This window comes from Rhinolophus sinicus, linkage group LG15 (assembly GCF_036562045.2).
Source record: "Rhinolophus sinicus isolate RSC01 linkage group LG15, ASM3656204v1, whole genome shotgun sequence".
Taxonomy (NCBI): Eukaryota; Metazoa; Chordata; class Mammalia; order Chiroptera; family Rhinolophidae; genus Rhinolophus; species Rhinolophus sinicus.
In genome coordinates, this window is record NC_133764.1 from 14,007,229 (window position 1) to 14,025,053 (window position 17,825).

Consider the following 17,825-nt stretch of genomic DNA (forward strand, 5'->3'; position numbering starts at 1 on the left):
ATTTTTGTCAGCTTTGAGGCACACTGGGGTGTCTTAGGGTTCTCCAGAGAAGTGGAACCAATAGGAGATTGTATCTATATCTATCTAGATGCATAGCTATATATCTATTATCATCTGTATTAGTGACAAGAGTAGTATATCTGAAGTGCCTTAACATTTTTAGTAATAAAGTGACAAATTTAGCACTAAATAGTTGAGGTTAGTGAGTTCTTGCTCTGGGAAAATTTTGTAAGAGTAGTGACTCTAACTTGAAAGGACTTTTGCTGCCTTTAAAGTTGGAGGAATGCATGTCTCAGCCTGAAGCACAACCAATAAATATGTACGAGACATCAGCTACATCCAGGCCCTTTGCCAGGCGCTGGCACAGCTGCAGTCATGAGCAGACATGACCTTTCCTGCTCGGAGTTTACAATCCAGTAGGGAAGACAGCTGTCAGCAAATAATCCCAATGGCACCGATTGCTGTGGGGACAAGCACAGGATGCTGTGAAACATAGCAGCCGTCTGCACCTGGTCTGGGGAGACGGGGAAGATTTATTATAGCTGAGTAAATGACGTGTAATATACCTGCAGGGTAAGTAGGGGCAAGCCAGGTCAAGAGGGGCCTGAGGGAGGAAGATGCTGGGCGAGAGGAACGTCATGTGCAAAAAGCTGGAGGCAAGAAATTGTGACTTTGAAGTCCAGCATTGCTGGGTAAGGAATTTAAATGCAATTGTGGAGCTAGATGAAGTTGTGGTTGTAGGTCAGTGTCAGGTCATGAAGCACTTTTTAAAATTGAAGTACAGTTGGTGTACAACGTTATATTAGTTTCAGGTGTACAATATACTGATCTGACATTTACATCCTTTACAATGTGTTCACCACACCAAGTCTAGTATTCATCTCTGACTGCGCAAAGTTTTGATATTCCTGGCTGTATTCCCCTTCACTGGATGGGTGAAAAAGATGAAGCACTTTTTGAAAGAAATTTTTCCTTTATCTTCAGAACAATGAGAATCCATGGAGACTTTAGGGAGAATGATGATCAGACTTGCATCTTAGAATGCCACAGAGAGACGGAAAGATGTTGCAGGCATAGGGTCCAGCATGGAAGGAGGGAGATGACTCAAGAGGCTGTTTCAATAGTGTAGACAACATATGATGTCCATTGATATAGGGTAGTGAAAATTGAGATAAGGAATGCACGAATGCGAAAGAATTCAGTGGCAGTGTCTGTTGGACTTGTTGACAGATTGGACATAGATGAGAGAAAAGGGGGGAAATGAAAGAAAACTCGCAGGTCTATGCAGAACCTGGATCTTTTACTGAGATATGGGAAATTAGAGGAGGAGATTAGGGGAGGAGCAGGGTGAGACCATGGTTTTCTTTTGGGGTTTGTTGAGCTTAAAATGCATAACACCACCAAGGGAAGATATTCATTAAACAACTGAGTATCCTTTTTTATAGGTTAGAGAGTCAGCGATGTCTGAATTTAAGTGGTAATTGAAGCCTTTGGAGTAGATGAGTTTTTCTTGGTTGGTATATGTAGAATTATAAGAGAACAGTGTTTAGGAAAATGCCCTGGGGAGCATCATTACACAAGACACTGACAGCAGGAGCCAGTTACAGTCACCGAGGCTGTCTGGCCAGGCAGGTATGAGGAAAACCAATATATTTTGTGCCCCAGGAGCTGATGGATGAGAGTGTTTTTAGAAAAGGTGAAACATTGTTATGTTTTAAAGAGAAGTGAAGATAATACATCATTTTTGATCACAGAGATTCTGATAATAGATTTGGAGAATAGAGGTTGTAATTGTAGAGTGCGTAAAAGGCAGTGTATCACAGAAATCTGTTCATTTTTAAATTCAGGTTTTAATGGATACTATTATTTCTTCCTATGATACTGGAGAGAGATATGGAACAAAGGAATCAGACTGTCATCTCAGAGTTCCTTCTGCTGGGACTGCCCATTGAGTCAGAGCAGAAAAACCTGTTCTACGTCCTGTTCCTGGCCATGTATCTTACCACCGTCCTGGGGAACCTCCTCATCATCCTGCTCATTCACTGGGACTCCCACCTCCACACGCCCATGTATTTCTTCCTCAGCAGTTTGTCCTTCTCTGACCTCTGCTTCTCCTCTGTCACGATGCCCGAGTTACTGCAGAACATGCAGAGCCAAGTCCCGTCCATCCCCTACGCAGGCTGTCTGACTCAAATGTACTTCTTCCTGTTTTTTGGAGACTTGGAGAGCTTCCTCCTAGTGGCCATGGCCTATGACCGCTATGTGGCCATCTGCTTCCCCCTGCACTACACCACCATCATGAGCCCCAAGCTCTGCTTCTCCCTGGTGGCGCTGTCCTGGGTGCTGACCACATTCCATGCCTTGTTACACACTCTGCTCATGGCCAGGTTGTGTTTTTGTGCAGACAACGTGATCCCCCACTTTTTCTGTGACATATCTGCTCTGCTGAAGTTGTCATGCTCTGACACTCGAGTTAATGAGTTGGTGATATTTACCATCGGAGGGCTCATTATAGTCATCCCATTCTTACTCATCATCACGTCTTATGCACGAATTTTGTTCTCCATCCTCAAGGTTCCTTCCTCTGGGGTATCCGCAAGGCCTTCTCCACCTGTGGCTCCCACCTCTCTGTGGTGTTACTATTCTATGGGACAGTTATTGCTGTCTATTTATGCCCATCCGCTAACAATTCTACTGTTAAGGAGACTGTCATGTCCATGATGTACACTGTGGTGACGCCCATGCTGAATCCCTTCATCTACAGCCTGAGGAACAGAGACATGAAAGGAGCCCTGGGCAGAGTCTTTTGTGAAAAGATATTTTTTTGTTAATATGTTGGTAACACTTGAGCTTTTCACATACTTTTATTCAGTAGTTGTGTTATGAGTAATATTAGACTATTATCCAGATATTTTTCCTCACCGTGGAAACATCAGTTATGATGACATACTATATAATTGTTCAATATGTAAAAGGGATGAATTGGAACTGCACATTTGAACAAGGGAAAGAAGTCTTTGTGACCTCTGACTTGGCTTTCCTCTATGTGTTCCTCTGGAGATCCTGGAAAAGCATAGTTTAAGGAGAATTATTTAAAATGATCTCCATACCTTACATTCTTTTTTTTTTTTTTTAAAGATTTTATTGGGGAAGGGGAACAGGACTTTATTGGGGAAGAGTGTGCACTTCCAGGCCTTTTTTCCAAGTCAAGTTGTTGTCCTTTCAGTCTTAGTTGTGGAGGGCGCAGCTCAGCTCCAGGTCCAGTTGCCATTTTCTAGTTGCAGGGGGCACAACCCACCATCCCTTGCAGGAGTCGAGGAATCGAACTGGCAACCTTGTGGTTGAGAGCCCGTGCTCCAACCAGCTGAGCCATCTGGGAGCTCAGCTCAAGGTGCCGTGTTCAATCTTAGTTGCAGGGGGCAGAGCCCACCATCTCTTGTGGGACTCGAGGAATATAACTGGCAACCTTGTGGTTGAGAGCCCACTGGCCCATGTGGGAATCGAACTGGCAGCCTTCGGAGTTAGGAGCATGGAGCTCTAATCGCCTGAACCACCAGGCTGGCCCCATACCTTCCATTCTTAACTAATTCATTACAGCGTATTATTTTTTCAATCAGAACTCTGCTTCGATTGTGGTATATTTTTTTAAAAAAATGATTCTCTGTACACTTTAGGTCAGTACTAAATAAGATCCACACATTTTAACCTCCCAACCTCTCTGTAAATGCCTCCTACATACCTACAGAAGTTTCACATATTTTATCTGTTAATCATTTCCCCCCTCTGATTTAAATTTGTGTTAACTTTGTGTTTCCTGATGTGCTATAACCTGGAATTCATTTTTTTAATTAAATCTGTTGGGGTGACATTGGTTAATAAAATCATATAATAGGTCTCAAGTGTACAATTCTATAATACATCATCTATATATTGAATTGTGTGTTCACCATCCAAGCACTTTTACTACAAGAGTGCATTTTGTCTTTATCTGAGAATAATGAATACCCAGGGGCACTAACATTTATTTCTCCAGGCATGGGGTAAGAATCTGAAGCAGGTATACAAGTTCAGAGTTGAAAGATGCTTCTCTTTCTTGGTATAATAGTTTGTATTACAGAAAAGAACTTTATAACTATGTTTTTATTCTGGCCTCATGATAATTCTAAGGAAGTATAGAAGATATTATCACTATTTCACAGACAGAAAAATATGGTGTTCAATTACGTGCCAACTCACACAGTGTGTCAATTGTTGAGTCTATGTAAGATTCCAGACGGTGTGATTGTTTGGGTTTTTCTCACTTTCTTCAACTTCAACAAGAAAGGGAACAGCCATTAGAAAACAAACAAACAAACAAACAAACAAACAAAAGTTTTAGCTCCATTTGTGGCGTGGACTAGGTATCTAGCCTTGGTTCATTTGTATCCTTAGTTGTCCCCTCTTAATGATGGCATCCAAACCCACCACTTTCATCCTTTTGTATATTCTGGTGACCTCCACATCTCTATCTGAAGCCCAGACCTTTCTCCCAAGTTCCCAGCTGTTATTCTCATCTGCCCAGTGGATTTCTCCACTTGAGGGTCTATGAGCAGTTCAATCTCAACATATAGAACATTGAACTCTTATGACCACAAGCCTATTCTTTGTCTTTTATTCTATACCTTGGTTTGTGATGTTATCTTCCACCCTGTTACCCAAGCAGCCACCTCTATATGTACATATATTCACAAAAGTAGATTATAGTTCATATAATCTTGCATTACACATTTTCATTTAATATTGTATTTCCTGAAATATTTTATATTCTCCATGAGATGGTAACACTAGGTGGTATAATGGGTACATTCTGAAATCTCATGGCATACTACAACAGAGATATCAGTGGAAAAAATATTTAAATGAAATCACTTTCCTCTATACTAGAAAAATCCAATTAAAAGCTAATGAAAAAATAGATCGGATTTTCAATAGCAATGGAAAATAGGAGCAAGAACTACAAGAAGAAAAAATGAAAACTTTACTGAAATATATAAAAGAATACCACAATAAATTGACATAATACAATGAGGCTGGAAAGGGTGCCTCATTTTAAACAGCATTTTGAAGAGTAGTTTTTATATGATAAAATCAATTCATTTAAAATTGTGCACTTTGATGAACTTTGAAACATCAGTATGTTGACAACATCAGTTCTCAAGTACATGGAATGCAATCCAAATCAAATTCTTAATGGAATTTTTTTGTGATGTAAATTTGACATATATACCATATAAAAATAAGAAACTTTCCAGGACAAAAGATAACATAAACAAATTTGAAAGAGAAGTGACAGACTATAGCATGTCTAACAGACACAAAATTAAAATTCAGAATATACAAAACTCCTACAAATGATATAAGAATAAAAGAAAAAACTGATAGAAAAATGTACAAAGAATATTAATAGAAAAGATGTTCAACTTCAGTGTTAACCAGGAAAAAAACACCAAGCTGAAAAAACAAGAAGTGGTAAATGAATGACTACATAATGGACCAATTAATAAATGATATTCTATGGTAAAGCAAGGATGTGGGAATAAAGCACGGATGTACATTTCAATTATCTTGAAATATAATTTACATTCAAGAAAATGCATCCATTTTAAGTGCACAGTTCAATGAGTCTTGACAATTATAGGCATCTAGGTAATCTCAACCCAAATCAATGTCTGGAAAATTCCATCACCTCACTATTCACTGTGACCCCTTGCAATCAATCTCCCATTTCCTACCACTGACCTGATTTCTAACGGCCAGATTTCTATCACTATAGGTTATATTTGCCTGATTTTGAAATTCATATAAATGGAATCATTTAGTTTGTTTTCTTCTGTATCTGGTGTTTTTAGCAAAGCAAAAAGTTAAGTGGATTTAGCTATCAAACTGTATCAGTAGTTCGTTTCTTTTTATTATGAGTAGTATTCCATTGTGCAAATATAGCACATTCGGTTCATTCCTTCACCTTTTGATAGATATTTGAGTTGTATGTAGCTTTCAAAGTTTATGAATTGTTGAAAATATTATCCATTGCCCCACTGACCTACCTGGGTACCTTTGTGTAAAGTCAATAGATGCATGTATGGGTGCATCTATTTCCGCATTCTCTATTCTGTTCCATTGATCTATATGGCTCCTACTTAACCTACCCCTACTCACATGTTCACACCATCTACCTGTATCAAATCAATTTTTCCTAATGTATTCATATAGCTGTAGTGTCTTTTCTAACCCGACCTGATCCTAAAGGGATATTTTTATCCCTTTATTATATGAATGAAATTTTAATTTTTAAATGCTATTTGCTTTAAATTCAATTTTCAATTAAATGATTAAGCATGGTATATACATTCATTATCATATTTTTCTTACTTTATTATTAGTTATGTTACAGAGACTTCTTCCCACCATTATTTTACCATTATGAGTTTTGTGTGTATATGTGTTCTTTATTTTAGTTAATTCCTTTGTTGGGTTATATTTTTCAGTCATTTAAAAAATAAGAATGGTACATGAATGCAATAATTATTGCATTTTCACAAATTAGATTTTCCATTTGTATGTTTGTTTACCTGTAAAGGACAGCTTGGCTAGGTATAGAATTTTGAGGACATCTGTTTTCACACTGCAAACCCATTTTCCAAAACGGCTGTGGAAATCTGAGGTAAGGCTGACTACTCCTTCTTCTTTCCACCCCTTATAAAGCCATCTTCTTCCCTATCCCCGAAACTTGTAGTATTATTTTCCAACATGAAGTTTAATAACTTCATCAGTTTTTGTTTTTGTATCAGCTGATTTTTGTTACAATTTTTAAATAACATAGCACATCCCTTTTGATTTATAAATCTGTATCTTTTTCATTTCAAGAGAGTTATCTACTATTATATCTTGGAACATTATTATTGTTCTATTTTTTTCTGTTCTCCACTTTAGTAAGACCAATAATTTTAGTACCAGATATGAAATTTATGCACTAGAATTGATCTACCCAAAATGATAATTTTATTTTCTACAACTTAGAAAAAACCCCAGAAGTTACAATATTGTGGTTCCAAAAATATTCAGTGCCAAAACAAGGTGTGTACTTGATCTCATAGATTGAACCAAAAGGAACCTTATGTCATTAAACCTGTGATATTCTAAACAAAAGTTACGAGCTTGATTTCAAATTAGTTTGCCTTTCTTATACTCTATCAAGGGCTCAAATCTTTCCACATTTTATTTGTTTATATTTATATCATGTATCACCTCTTTCCCTCCCTCACTGCCTCTCTTCTGCTCTTGTTTATTCTTTCTCTTTCTTCTCCTTCTTTCTGTAAATAGATGAGCCATTTGAGGTAATTTTCAGACATTAAGATGCTTAGCCACTAAATCCAGCCTTCAGAATCTTCTAGAAACAAGAACATTCTCATACATAACTAAACCATTATCACAACCAAGTGATTTCACATTAATACATATATATTTAATACATAATCTATACATAAATTTCCTCAATGATAAAGACTTGCTTTTTATGACAGATTGTTAACATATAATTCACATACCATATCACTCACCATTTAAATTATAAATTAAATATTTTTTGTATCTTTACAGATTTGCACAACCATCACCATAATCAACTTTAGAACATTTCATTACCCCCAAAGAAATCCCATGCCCATTAATAATCACTACGCATTTCCCCTAACAATCACCAATCTATTTCATGTCTCTATGGATTTGCCAATTTTGATATTTCATATACAGAGAATCAAATAATATTTGGCTTCTGTGACTGGTTTCTATCAACTGGCATAATGTTTTCAAAATTCATCCATCTCGTAGCATGAATCAGTACTTCATTTATTTTTATCACTGAATAATATTCCACATGTGGATTCACCACAATTTATTCTCCAGTCATCAGTTGATGGCGTTTGCAGTTGGAGCTGTTGTGAGCAGCGCTGCTGTGAGCATTCATGTAGAAGCTCTGGTTTCAGTACCTTAGTGTTTTCAGACATACACCGAGGAGTGGAATTGCTGGGTCATGTGCTAATTCTGTGCTTAACGTTTTGAAGAATCGCCAAAATATATCCTTCACCTTTCCTCCCTCCCAGAGACCCCCATTCTCTGCCCTCCTTCCAGTACCCACATACACCTCAGGCACACTGAACCCCCTTTACTGTGTAAACAGCTCAAGGCTCTGTCACCTCTGGGCTTTGCCATGTACTTTTCTCTCTCTGGACAATTTTCATTCTTTTTTTCCTAGAAGACTCCTTAGATTCTTTAAACTTTATTAAAAAAATAGATGTCTTCCATGACCTGCTGGATAAGGTTAGCTGTCTTTTGTACGTACCTAACACATCCAGTATTGCCCCTATGCAACACTTATAATACTTGGTAGTAGCCTATTTAGTTGTGTCTGACAGCTACTGTAAGCTGTCTGAGGTCAGGGACTGTTTCTACCTCGGCCACAGTCTTTCCCACAGCACATGGCTCAGAGCCTTCACATGGTAGTTTCCCAGTAAATATTTCTTGAAGGAATATATTAATGAAATAATGAAGTATTTTCTGGGTGAGTAAATTAACATGTTACTTGCTATCACGGAGCTTAAACTTCAGCTAAGAAGTGTTCGTTGGTATATATGGGAGTAATCACTGCACAACATGAAACAGTGGCGATCATCTGACGGTATTTGATTATGGTAACTTTGTAGAAGGCCAGATACTGCGTAGGATGGAGAAGGGTGATATTAGAGTGGGCTGCGGTGGTCAGGGAAAGGTTCCTTGAGAAGGTCAGACTTGGGGTGAATCCAGAATTCTGTGTCTGGACATGATTTATTCAGAAATGTGCAGGAGTAAGGCGGGAGGAGGGGCAAGCACCAGGTTTGTTACTAATGAGTTTCTATGGGACCCAGGGATCCCAGGGGTCAGGGCATTGTAGAAGAGAGGAGTCAGGAGACAATGGCAGGGACTCTGGCTGGAAATGCTCAAGGTGGAAGGAGCAACTAGGAAGCAGGCTCTGCAGCCACATTCAGACAAGCTAGGTGAGTGGGGAGGAAGGTCAGAAGAAGAAGTTACACTAAAATCCCCTTTAACAGATATTAGGATTCCATAATTCTGTAGCACAACTCCTGCAGGATGATTTAGATGTCATCTTCCTCACTGTTTTCCACTCTCAACAGTGATTCCAATCTCTAAATTTACCTGGTAATCACCAGACTTGTTAATGGGAATTAGTAAATTGTATATTTTATACTTTGCAGGTGTCAATCATTCCAAACCTACAATTCTGTGCAGTATGGAAGATTCAGTGATGGTGGAGTGTAATGTTGGAAACATTCAGTATTTGCCAAGGTCGCAGGCCAGTAAACAATGGAGTCTGACTCGCCTGGGCTCCTGAATATTGTGTTTGGGGGCAAGTTAAACAGTGTATAAGAGAGCATCCTGAGAGCCCCTTTCTGAGAAGCCAGTGTTCTTTCCCTTCCATCGAGCTGTCTTAATATTAATAATGCCTTTACCTAGGGATAAATTCAACGCATAATGTGACAGGAAATCCTCACTATTCTGGTTCCAGTGTATTGTTTCTGGCCAGTAGCTTCTTCCTTCCCACAGGCTCCATACCTTCTGTACCAGCCCCAAGGTGCTGTTCTCATTGGGAGGGGAGGGGAGAAGGGTAGAGATATTTAGGAAAATATTGCATCCTCATCACAGAACTTAATCATGATAATAGTAAGTCTTACTAATGCCACACTGTCTCACTGTATAGCAAGTTTTACATGGATTGTTCCATTTTTTCCCCTCCCTTGTCATGATAAATTAGATACTTTCATTTCTATTAAGCTGATATGAGCGTTCATTGTAGGGGAGGTTAAGATCCTCAGCCAAGGTCATGAAGCTGGTACGATGCAGTAACGTAATCCCAGGAGGACTGGCTCCAGGGACCTAGCACTTAAATACTGTGTATGCCACCCTGGGCTCACCCATTCTCAGCTGCTCCCTGGCATACCCCAGAATGTTCATCTCAGTTCTATTCCCTTCTAAGTCTTACTTCCCTGCCCAAGGTCCGCTGGGTCAATTGTCTTCAAAGGGAAAAGAGACAAGACTCCTACGTGGGTGGAGGTTGTGCTAATCTAGGTGACAAAGAAATCAAAGTGGGAGACCCATATTCCCAGCAGTTCCAGTGTCACAAAGTGGATCTTAAGATTTGGTGGGACAGGGGTTAGTGCCTACAGATGGTGAGAGAACTTCACTGCCTTCAGGAATTCAGCCCTTCATGTCTTTCTGAGTCTGAGCAGCCCCTGTGGGTCTAAACTGTCCCCAGGCTGGTGGGTGATAAGCAGGTAGGTAGACAAATATGGGATTTGTATGGAGTAGGAATGCCAGGAGCAGAGCAGTGAGCAGGTTGCAGGAGTGGATGGATGTGCGGTGGCAGAGTCCCCACTTGGTTGTGCACACTAGAAAAGGATTCTGGGGGCCATTGGATCAGCTCACTGCTCCCTGGCCTGTACCTTCTTCAGCCTCCGATGATGGACTCACAGGGGCCTCAGCACCTACACAAGTGGAAGAGGAAGCCCTGCGGGAGGATCAGATTAGGGGACGTCACTACTGTGTTTACTGTCATGACCAGACCTTCACCAGAGTTTGGGTTCCCTGTGTATGTGGCCCCACTGGCTTCATTAGAAGCTGCCTCAGGCAAGTCTCCTGTTTACCTAACAAACCAGTCACGCCTGGGATGATGTCTAGGTTTGGGCTGTGAGCGGCTGCTTCACACCTGGGACTCTTCTCTAGTCTCAGAGTTGACTGTTTCACTCCCTTCCACCCTTCAGTGGCCCCGAGACCCTTTTCATTTTCCTGTATTTGGGATTTTTCTAGCTTCTGGGAGAAATGGACCATTTATTTCCTAGGTGGGCCTCTTTGTTGCTGTGCTTTGTGCGAGCTGGTTACTCTGAACTTTTCCTCAAACTGATTCCCATTGGCTTAATATGATGCAGAAATTCACAAAACCCTGGCATGCTAATGGCACTGTTTTTCATTTCCCAGCCCTGCTACTTAGTGAACATTTTTTTAACATTTCCTTTTAGTTAGTCATAGAATATATCATGGAGAATTTGTACTTTAGATTAGTACTGTCCAGTTTGGTAGCCATTAGCTACCTCTGGCTGTTGTTTACTTGAATGTGGCCAGTTCAAAAAGACATGTGCTGTATGAGTGAAATAGACTTTGGAATTGGAAGAAAATAGATGCATGATGTATTAATTTTTGAAATCTTGATTGTATTAAAATGAAGATATCTTGGATCTATTGGCTCTGAGAAATGTTATTAAGAGTAATTTTGCCTTTCTTTTTGTGTTTTTAAATGTGTTATTGAAAATTTTAAATTACATATTTGGCTCTCATTTGGGGCTTTCATTTTATTGCTAGTGGATGTTTTAATCAATATACTTCATTTTGATTGCCCCCCAAAATTTTGATTGTTTAAATGCTTTACCAATATGTATAATTTTGACTTTTGATAAGACAGATCATTCTCTGATGTATTTTTCAAAATTCTCAGAAAGATGCCCTAAGTGGGGCCCGAGACACCCCACTTAATGATTGCGTTTTTTCTCCAGTAAATTATGTAGCTTTGTGTTGAATTTTAGGTTCTAAAATGCCTTATGTAGAGGCTGGGGATTATTTGTTCTTTGTAAGTTTGAAAACTCTAGAAAGCCTCCTGGCCCAAAGGTTTTAAAAAATTGCAATATAATTTACACATGGCCCAGAAATGTAAGTGTTCAGCTGACTGAGTTTTTCTTCTGTAAGCACCTGCACAGATCAATATGCAGAGCATTTACATTTCCACAGAAATCTCCCTCGTGCCCTCTCCTAGTCAACATCCATGAGGGTCTAAGGTAACCACTATCCTGGTTTCTGTCACCATAGGTTAGATTTGCCAGCTCATGAGCTGGATTCTTTTGCTGAACATTCATGTTATTGAGACTTTATCTATGTTGTTGTTTGAATCATTATAGTTCATTATTTTCGTTGCTCTGTAGTGTGTCAGTGAAATGAATATGCCAGAACTTGCTTATCCATTTTCCTGATGATGGACGTTTAGGTTGTTTGGTTTCAGCTGTTATGACTGAAGCTACTGTTGGAAATTCTCTTACACATGTTTTTGGGGACATTTGTTTTCATTTATTTTGGATATTTCAGGAGTGAAATTTCTGAATCATAGTGTAGGTGAATGTTAAACTTTAAGAAACTACACACAGTTTGTAAAGTGGTTTTACTATTTTACATTCTTAACAGTGATATATGAGAGTGATAATTGTTTTACATCCTGGCTGACATGTGATATTGCAAATCTTTTTCATTTTAGCCATTCTAGTGGATATGTAGTAGTACCTTCAGATTTTAATTTGCATTTCCCTGTGAATAATGTTAGTTGCATTTTCATAGCTCATTGTTGGCCTAAGGACTTTTACAGGACATTGTTTTCTTTCTGTTTATTTCATATTTTTTGCTCTTCTTTATTATTTATTTTAATAGTCTATTTAGACATGTGATATATTATTGAGCCAATTTCTGCAATTTATCTTTGCTTAGAAAATGTCTCATTCAGATTTTCAAATATATTTGAGAAATTTTAGGATGATTTAAAATTTGTCTTTGTGACTATCGTTTTTCTTATTCCTAATGTCTTACTGTTATTTATATCTTTTAAAACATCAGATTGGCCGGCAAATTTACTGTACTTTTTATTATTTAATGTAATTTTAAATTATTTAACCCCAGTAAACTTTAATTAAAAAATTCGTTTGTCCAGTTTTGTTTATTTTGTTGATCTTTGGAAACAAAAGCGCTGATATTATTTGATCCATTTTACTGCTTTTATGTTTTCCAATTTGTTAATATAGGCTTTTGCTTTATCAATTGCATAATCCTATTTATTTGAATATTTGCCACTCTTTTTCAATCCTTTTCAGCTTAACACTGTCATCATTTATTTTCACTTTTTTTAACTTTATTAGCAGAAACTAGGCATAGATTTTTCTTCTCTCCGACACATCTCTAAGCCAGAGGCATACAGAAGTGTTACACTACTTCCTTCCTCCTTTCAGATCATGCTGATTGACTCCACTCATGAAGGAATTATGGAACTTTCTTATAGAATTCTGGAAGATGGTTGAACTGGATGCATAACCTCAGATACTTTCAGAGTTTTGCTTTATGAAAATATTTATGTTTATATTTCGTAGAGGAAAAATAAAATACTGAACTTATGAGTGCCTGATTAAAATATATCTTTCGAAAGTTCTGCAATTCGTATGTGTGTGTACGCATATATATAGGTTCATAATTTAATACAAATTATTCATTTAAAAATTTTAAAAGTCATTAATTATTTTTTTATTGTTAGTTTCAGGTGTACAGAACAACATAGTGATTAGAATTTTTTTCTGTTCTTTTTAAATTAATTAATTAATTTGTTTTTTAACTTTATAGGGGTGACAATTGTTAGTAAAATTACATAGATTTCAGGGGTCAATTCTGTATTACATCATCTATAAATCCCATTGTGTGTTCATCACCCAGAGTCAGTTCTCCTTCCATCACCATATATTTGATCCCCCCTTACCCTCATCTCCCACCCCCCACCCCCCTTACCCTCTGGTAACCACTAAACTATTGTCCGTGTCTATGAGTTTTTGTTTCCCATTTGTTTGTCTTGTTCTTTTGTTGTTTTTGGTTTATATACCACATATCAGTGAAATCACATGGTTCTCTGCTTTTTCTGTCTCACTAATTTCGCTCAGCATTACACTCTCAAGATCCATCCATGTTGTACACACTCCTACAAGTTTCCTACCCATCTGATGCCACACATAGCTGTTACAATCCATTGACTATATTCCCTATATTTTATTTACATTGTAACTGTGTACCTATTTTTTAAAATTATAGTTGACTTTCAATATTATATTACTTTAGTTTCAGGTATACAGAGCTGTGATTAGGTTTTCTTTACATAATTTATGAAGTGATCCCCAAAAAGCCTAGTACCCATCTGACACTACATTTAAATATTATAACACTATTGACTATATTTCCCATACTGTATTTCACATCGTCATGACTATTTTGTGACTACCAATTTAATACAAATTATGTTTCATTTTAAAAAGGTAAAGAATAGCAACATGAAAATGGGAAACCAAAGCATCGTCTCAGAATTCCTCCTCCTGGGCCTGCCCATTGAACCAGATCAACGAGACCTGTTCTACGCCCTGTTCCTGGCCATGTATCTTACCACCGTCCTGGGGAACCTCCTCATCATCCTGCTCATTCACTGGGACTCCCACCTCCACACGCCCATGTATTTCTTCCTCAGCAATTTGTCCTTCTCTGACCTCTGCTTCTCCTCTGTCATGATGCCCGAGTTACTGCAGAACATGCAGAGCCAAGTCCCGTCCATACCCTACTCAGGCTGTCTGACCCAAATGTACTTCTTCCTGCTTTTTGCAGACCTAGAGAGCTTCCTCCTAGTGGCCATGGCCTATGACCGCTATGTGGCCATCTGCTTCCCCCTGCACTACACCACCATCATGAGCCCCAAGCTCTGCTTCTCCCTGGTGGCGCTGTCCTGGGTGCTGACCACATTCCATGCCTTGTTACACACTCTGCTCATGGCCAGGTTGTGTTTTTGTGCAGACAACGTGATCCCCCACTTTTTCTGTGACATGTCTGCTCTGCTGAAGCTGTCATGCTCTGACACTCGAGTTAATGAGTTGGTGATCTATTTCATGGGAGGTCTCATTCTTGTCATCCCATTCCTACTCATTATCACGTCTTATGCACGAATTTTGTTCTCCATCCTCAAGGTTCCTTCCTCTGGGGGTATCCGCAAGGCCTTCTCCACCTGTGGCTCCCACCTCTCCGTGGTGTCACTATTTTATGGGACAGTTATTGCTCTCTATTTATGCCCATCAGATAACAATTCTACTGTTAAGGAGACTGTCATGTCCATGATGTACACTGTGGTGACGCCCATGCTGAATCCCTTCATCTACAGCCTGAGGAACAGAGACATGAAGGGAACCCTGGGAAGAGTCTTTTGTAAAAAGATATTTTTTTTGTTAATATGATGGTAAAACTTGAGCTTTGCACATAGTTTATTCTGTAGATGTGTTATGAACAATATTGGAACATTATCTAGATATTCTTCTTCACCATGGAAACATCACTCAAGATGACATACTATATAATTGTTCAATATGTAGATGGGATGAATTGGAACTGCATAGTTGCACAAGGGAAAGAAGCCTTTGTGACCTCTGACTTGGCCTTCCTCTGTCTTCCCCTGGAAAAGCGTAGTTTAAGAAGTACTATTTAAATGATTTCCATACCTTACATTCTTAACTAATTCATTACAGGATATTATTTTTTCAATCAGAACTCTGCTTTGATTGTGGTATCTTTTTTTAAAAAAAAGATTCTCTGTAGTCTTAGGTCAGTAATAAATAAGATCCACACATTTCAACATCCCAGCCTCTCTCTAAATGCCTCCTACGTATGTACAGAAGTTTCACATATTTTATCTGTTAATCACTTTCCCCCTCTGATTTAAATTAGTGTTAACTTTGTATTTCCTGATGGGCTATGACCTGGAATTCATTTTTTTTCATATTAAGTTTATTTGGGTCACTTTGGTTAATACAATCACATAATAGGTACAAGTATACAATTCTACAATACATTATCTGCATATTGCATTGTGTGTTCACCACCCAAACTCTCTTACTACAAGATGGTATTTTGTCTTTATATGAGTATAATGAATATGCAGGGCCCTAAAATTTATTTCTCCAGCAATTGGGAAAGAAGCTAGAAGGTGGTATACAATTTCAGAGGTGAAGGATGCTTCTCTTTCTTGCTATAATAGTTTGGATGGCAGAAAAGAACTTTATAACTATGTTTTTATTCTGGCCTCATGATAATTCTAAGGAAGTATAGAAGATATCATCACTATTTCATAGACTGGAAAATATGGTGTTCAATTACTTGCCAAGTCACACAGTGTGTCAATTGTTGAGTCTCTAAGATTCCAGACGGTGTGATTTTACGGGTTTTTCTGACTTTGTTCAACTTCAACAAGAAAGGGAACAGCCATTAGAAAACAAACAAAGAAACAAACAAACAAAACTTTTAGCTCCATTTGTGGCGTGGACTAGGTATCCAGCCTTGGTCCATTTGTATCCTTAGTTGTCTCCTCTAAATGATGGCATCCAAACCCACCACTGATCTCCACATCTCTGTATGAAGCCCAGACCTTTCTCCTGAGTTCCCAGCTGTTATTCTCATCTGCCCAGTGGATTTCTCCACTTGAGGGTCTATGAGCAGTTCAATCTCAACATACAGAACATTGAACTCCTATGACTGCAAGTCTGTTCTTTGACTTTTATTCTATACCTTGGTTTGTGATGTTGTCTTCCACCCTGTTACCCAAGCAGCCACCTCTATATGTACATATATTCACAAAAGTAGATTATAGTTCATATAATCTTGCATTTCACATTTTCATTTAATATTGTATTTCCTGAAATATTTTCTATTCTCCATAAGATGGTAACACTAGGTTGTATAATGGGTACATTCTGAAATCTCATTGGCATAATACAACAGAGATATCAGTGGAAAAATATTTAAATGAAATCACTTTCCTCTATACTAGAAAAATCCAATTAAAAGCCAATGAATAATAGATGTGATTTTCAATAGGAATGAAAATTAGGAGGAAGAACTACAAGAAGGAAACATGGAAACTTTACTGAAATGTATAAAAGAATACCACAATAAACTGATGTAATACTATGATGCTGGAAAGGGTGACTCATTTTAAACAGCATTTTGAAGAGTAATTTTTATATGATAAAAGCAATCCATTTAAAATTGTGCATTTTGATCAACTTGCAACCTCAGTATTTTAACATCACTTCTCAAGTACATGCAATTCAATCCAAATCAAATTCTCAATGGAATTACTTTGTTATATAAATGTTACATATTTTATTGCATTAAAATAAGAAACTTTTCCAGGACAGAAGATAATGTAAGCAAATTTGAAAGAGAAGTGACAAACTAGCATGTTTAACAGACACAAGATTGAAATTCAGAATATGCAAAGAACTGCTGCAAACGGTATCAGAATAAAGCAAACAACTGAATAGAAAAATGTAAAGAGAATATTAACAGAAAATCATAACGAATAAACCACATGAAAAGATGTCCAACTTAAATGTGAACCAGAGGGGAAAAAAACAGCTGAAAAAACAAGAAGTGGTAAATGAATGACTACATAATTGACCTATTAATAATGATAGTCTATGGTAAAGCAAAGATGTGGGAATAAGAGCACTGATGTACATTTCCATTTTCTTTTTTTTTTCAGGGGAGAGCGCGAACACAGTCCCCACTACCACAAATTATGCAGTCGAGTTTCCCACATTTGGGGAAATCGCAGGGGTCAGCACATCCAGAGTGCAATGGATAAGCTTCCCCCTGGGAAAACCACCTTCGTGATCATGGTATCTCCCCTGCCAGGTAAGTATACATTTCCATTTTCTTGAAGTATAATTTACATGCAAGAAAATGTACCCATTTTGGGTGCACAGTTCAATGAGTTTTGACAATTATAAGCATCCGTGTAATTTCAACCCCAAAATATACCTGGGAAGTTCCATCACCTCACTATTCACTGTGACACCTTACAATCAGTCTCCCATTTGCTACCACTGATCTGATTTCTATCTACCAGATTT

General features: G+C 38.1%; 1 protein-coding gene, 1 non-coding gene and 1 pseudogene across 2 annotated transcripts; 2 read left to right on the forward strand and 1 right to left on the reverse strand.

Annotated features, from left to right (window-relative positions):
* The first annotated feature begins 1,893 nt into the window (after positions 1-1,893).
* Positions 1,894-2,831, forward strand: LOC141568897 (olfactory receptor-like protein DTMT; annotated as a pseudogene).
* Positions 2,832-14,207: 11,376 nt separating this feature from the next.
* Positions 14,208-15,152, forward strand: LOC109453769 (olfactory receptor-like protein DTMT). The gene has a single exon (XM_019743785.2). It carries the CDS (start codon positions 14,208-14,210, stop codon positions 15,150-15,152), a length of 945 nt encoding a protein of 314 aa, XP_019599344.2.
* Positions 15,153-17,452: 2,300 nt separating this feature from the next.
* Positions 17,453-17,615, reverse strand: LOC141569096 (U1 spliceosomal RNA). The gene has a single exon (XR_012492494.1). It is a non-coding gene; the product is annotated as a U1 spliceosomal RNA (small nuclear RNA).
* Between the last annotated feature and the right edge of the window lie 210 nt (positions 17,616-17,825).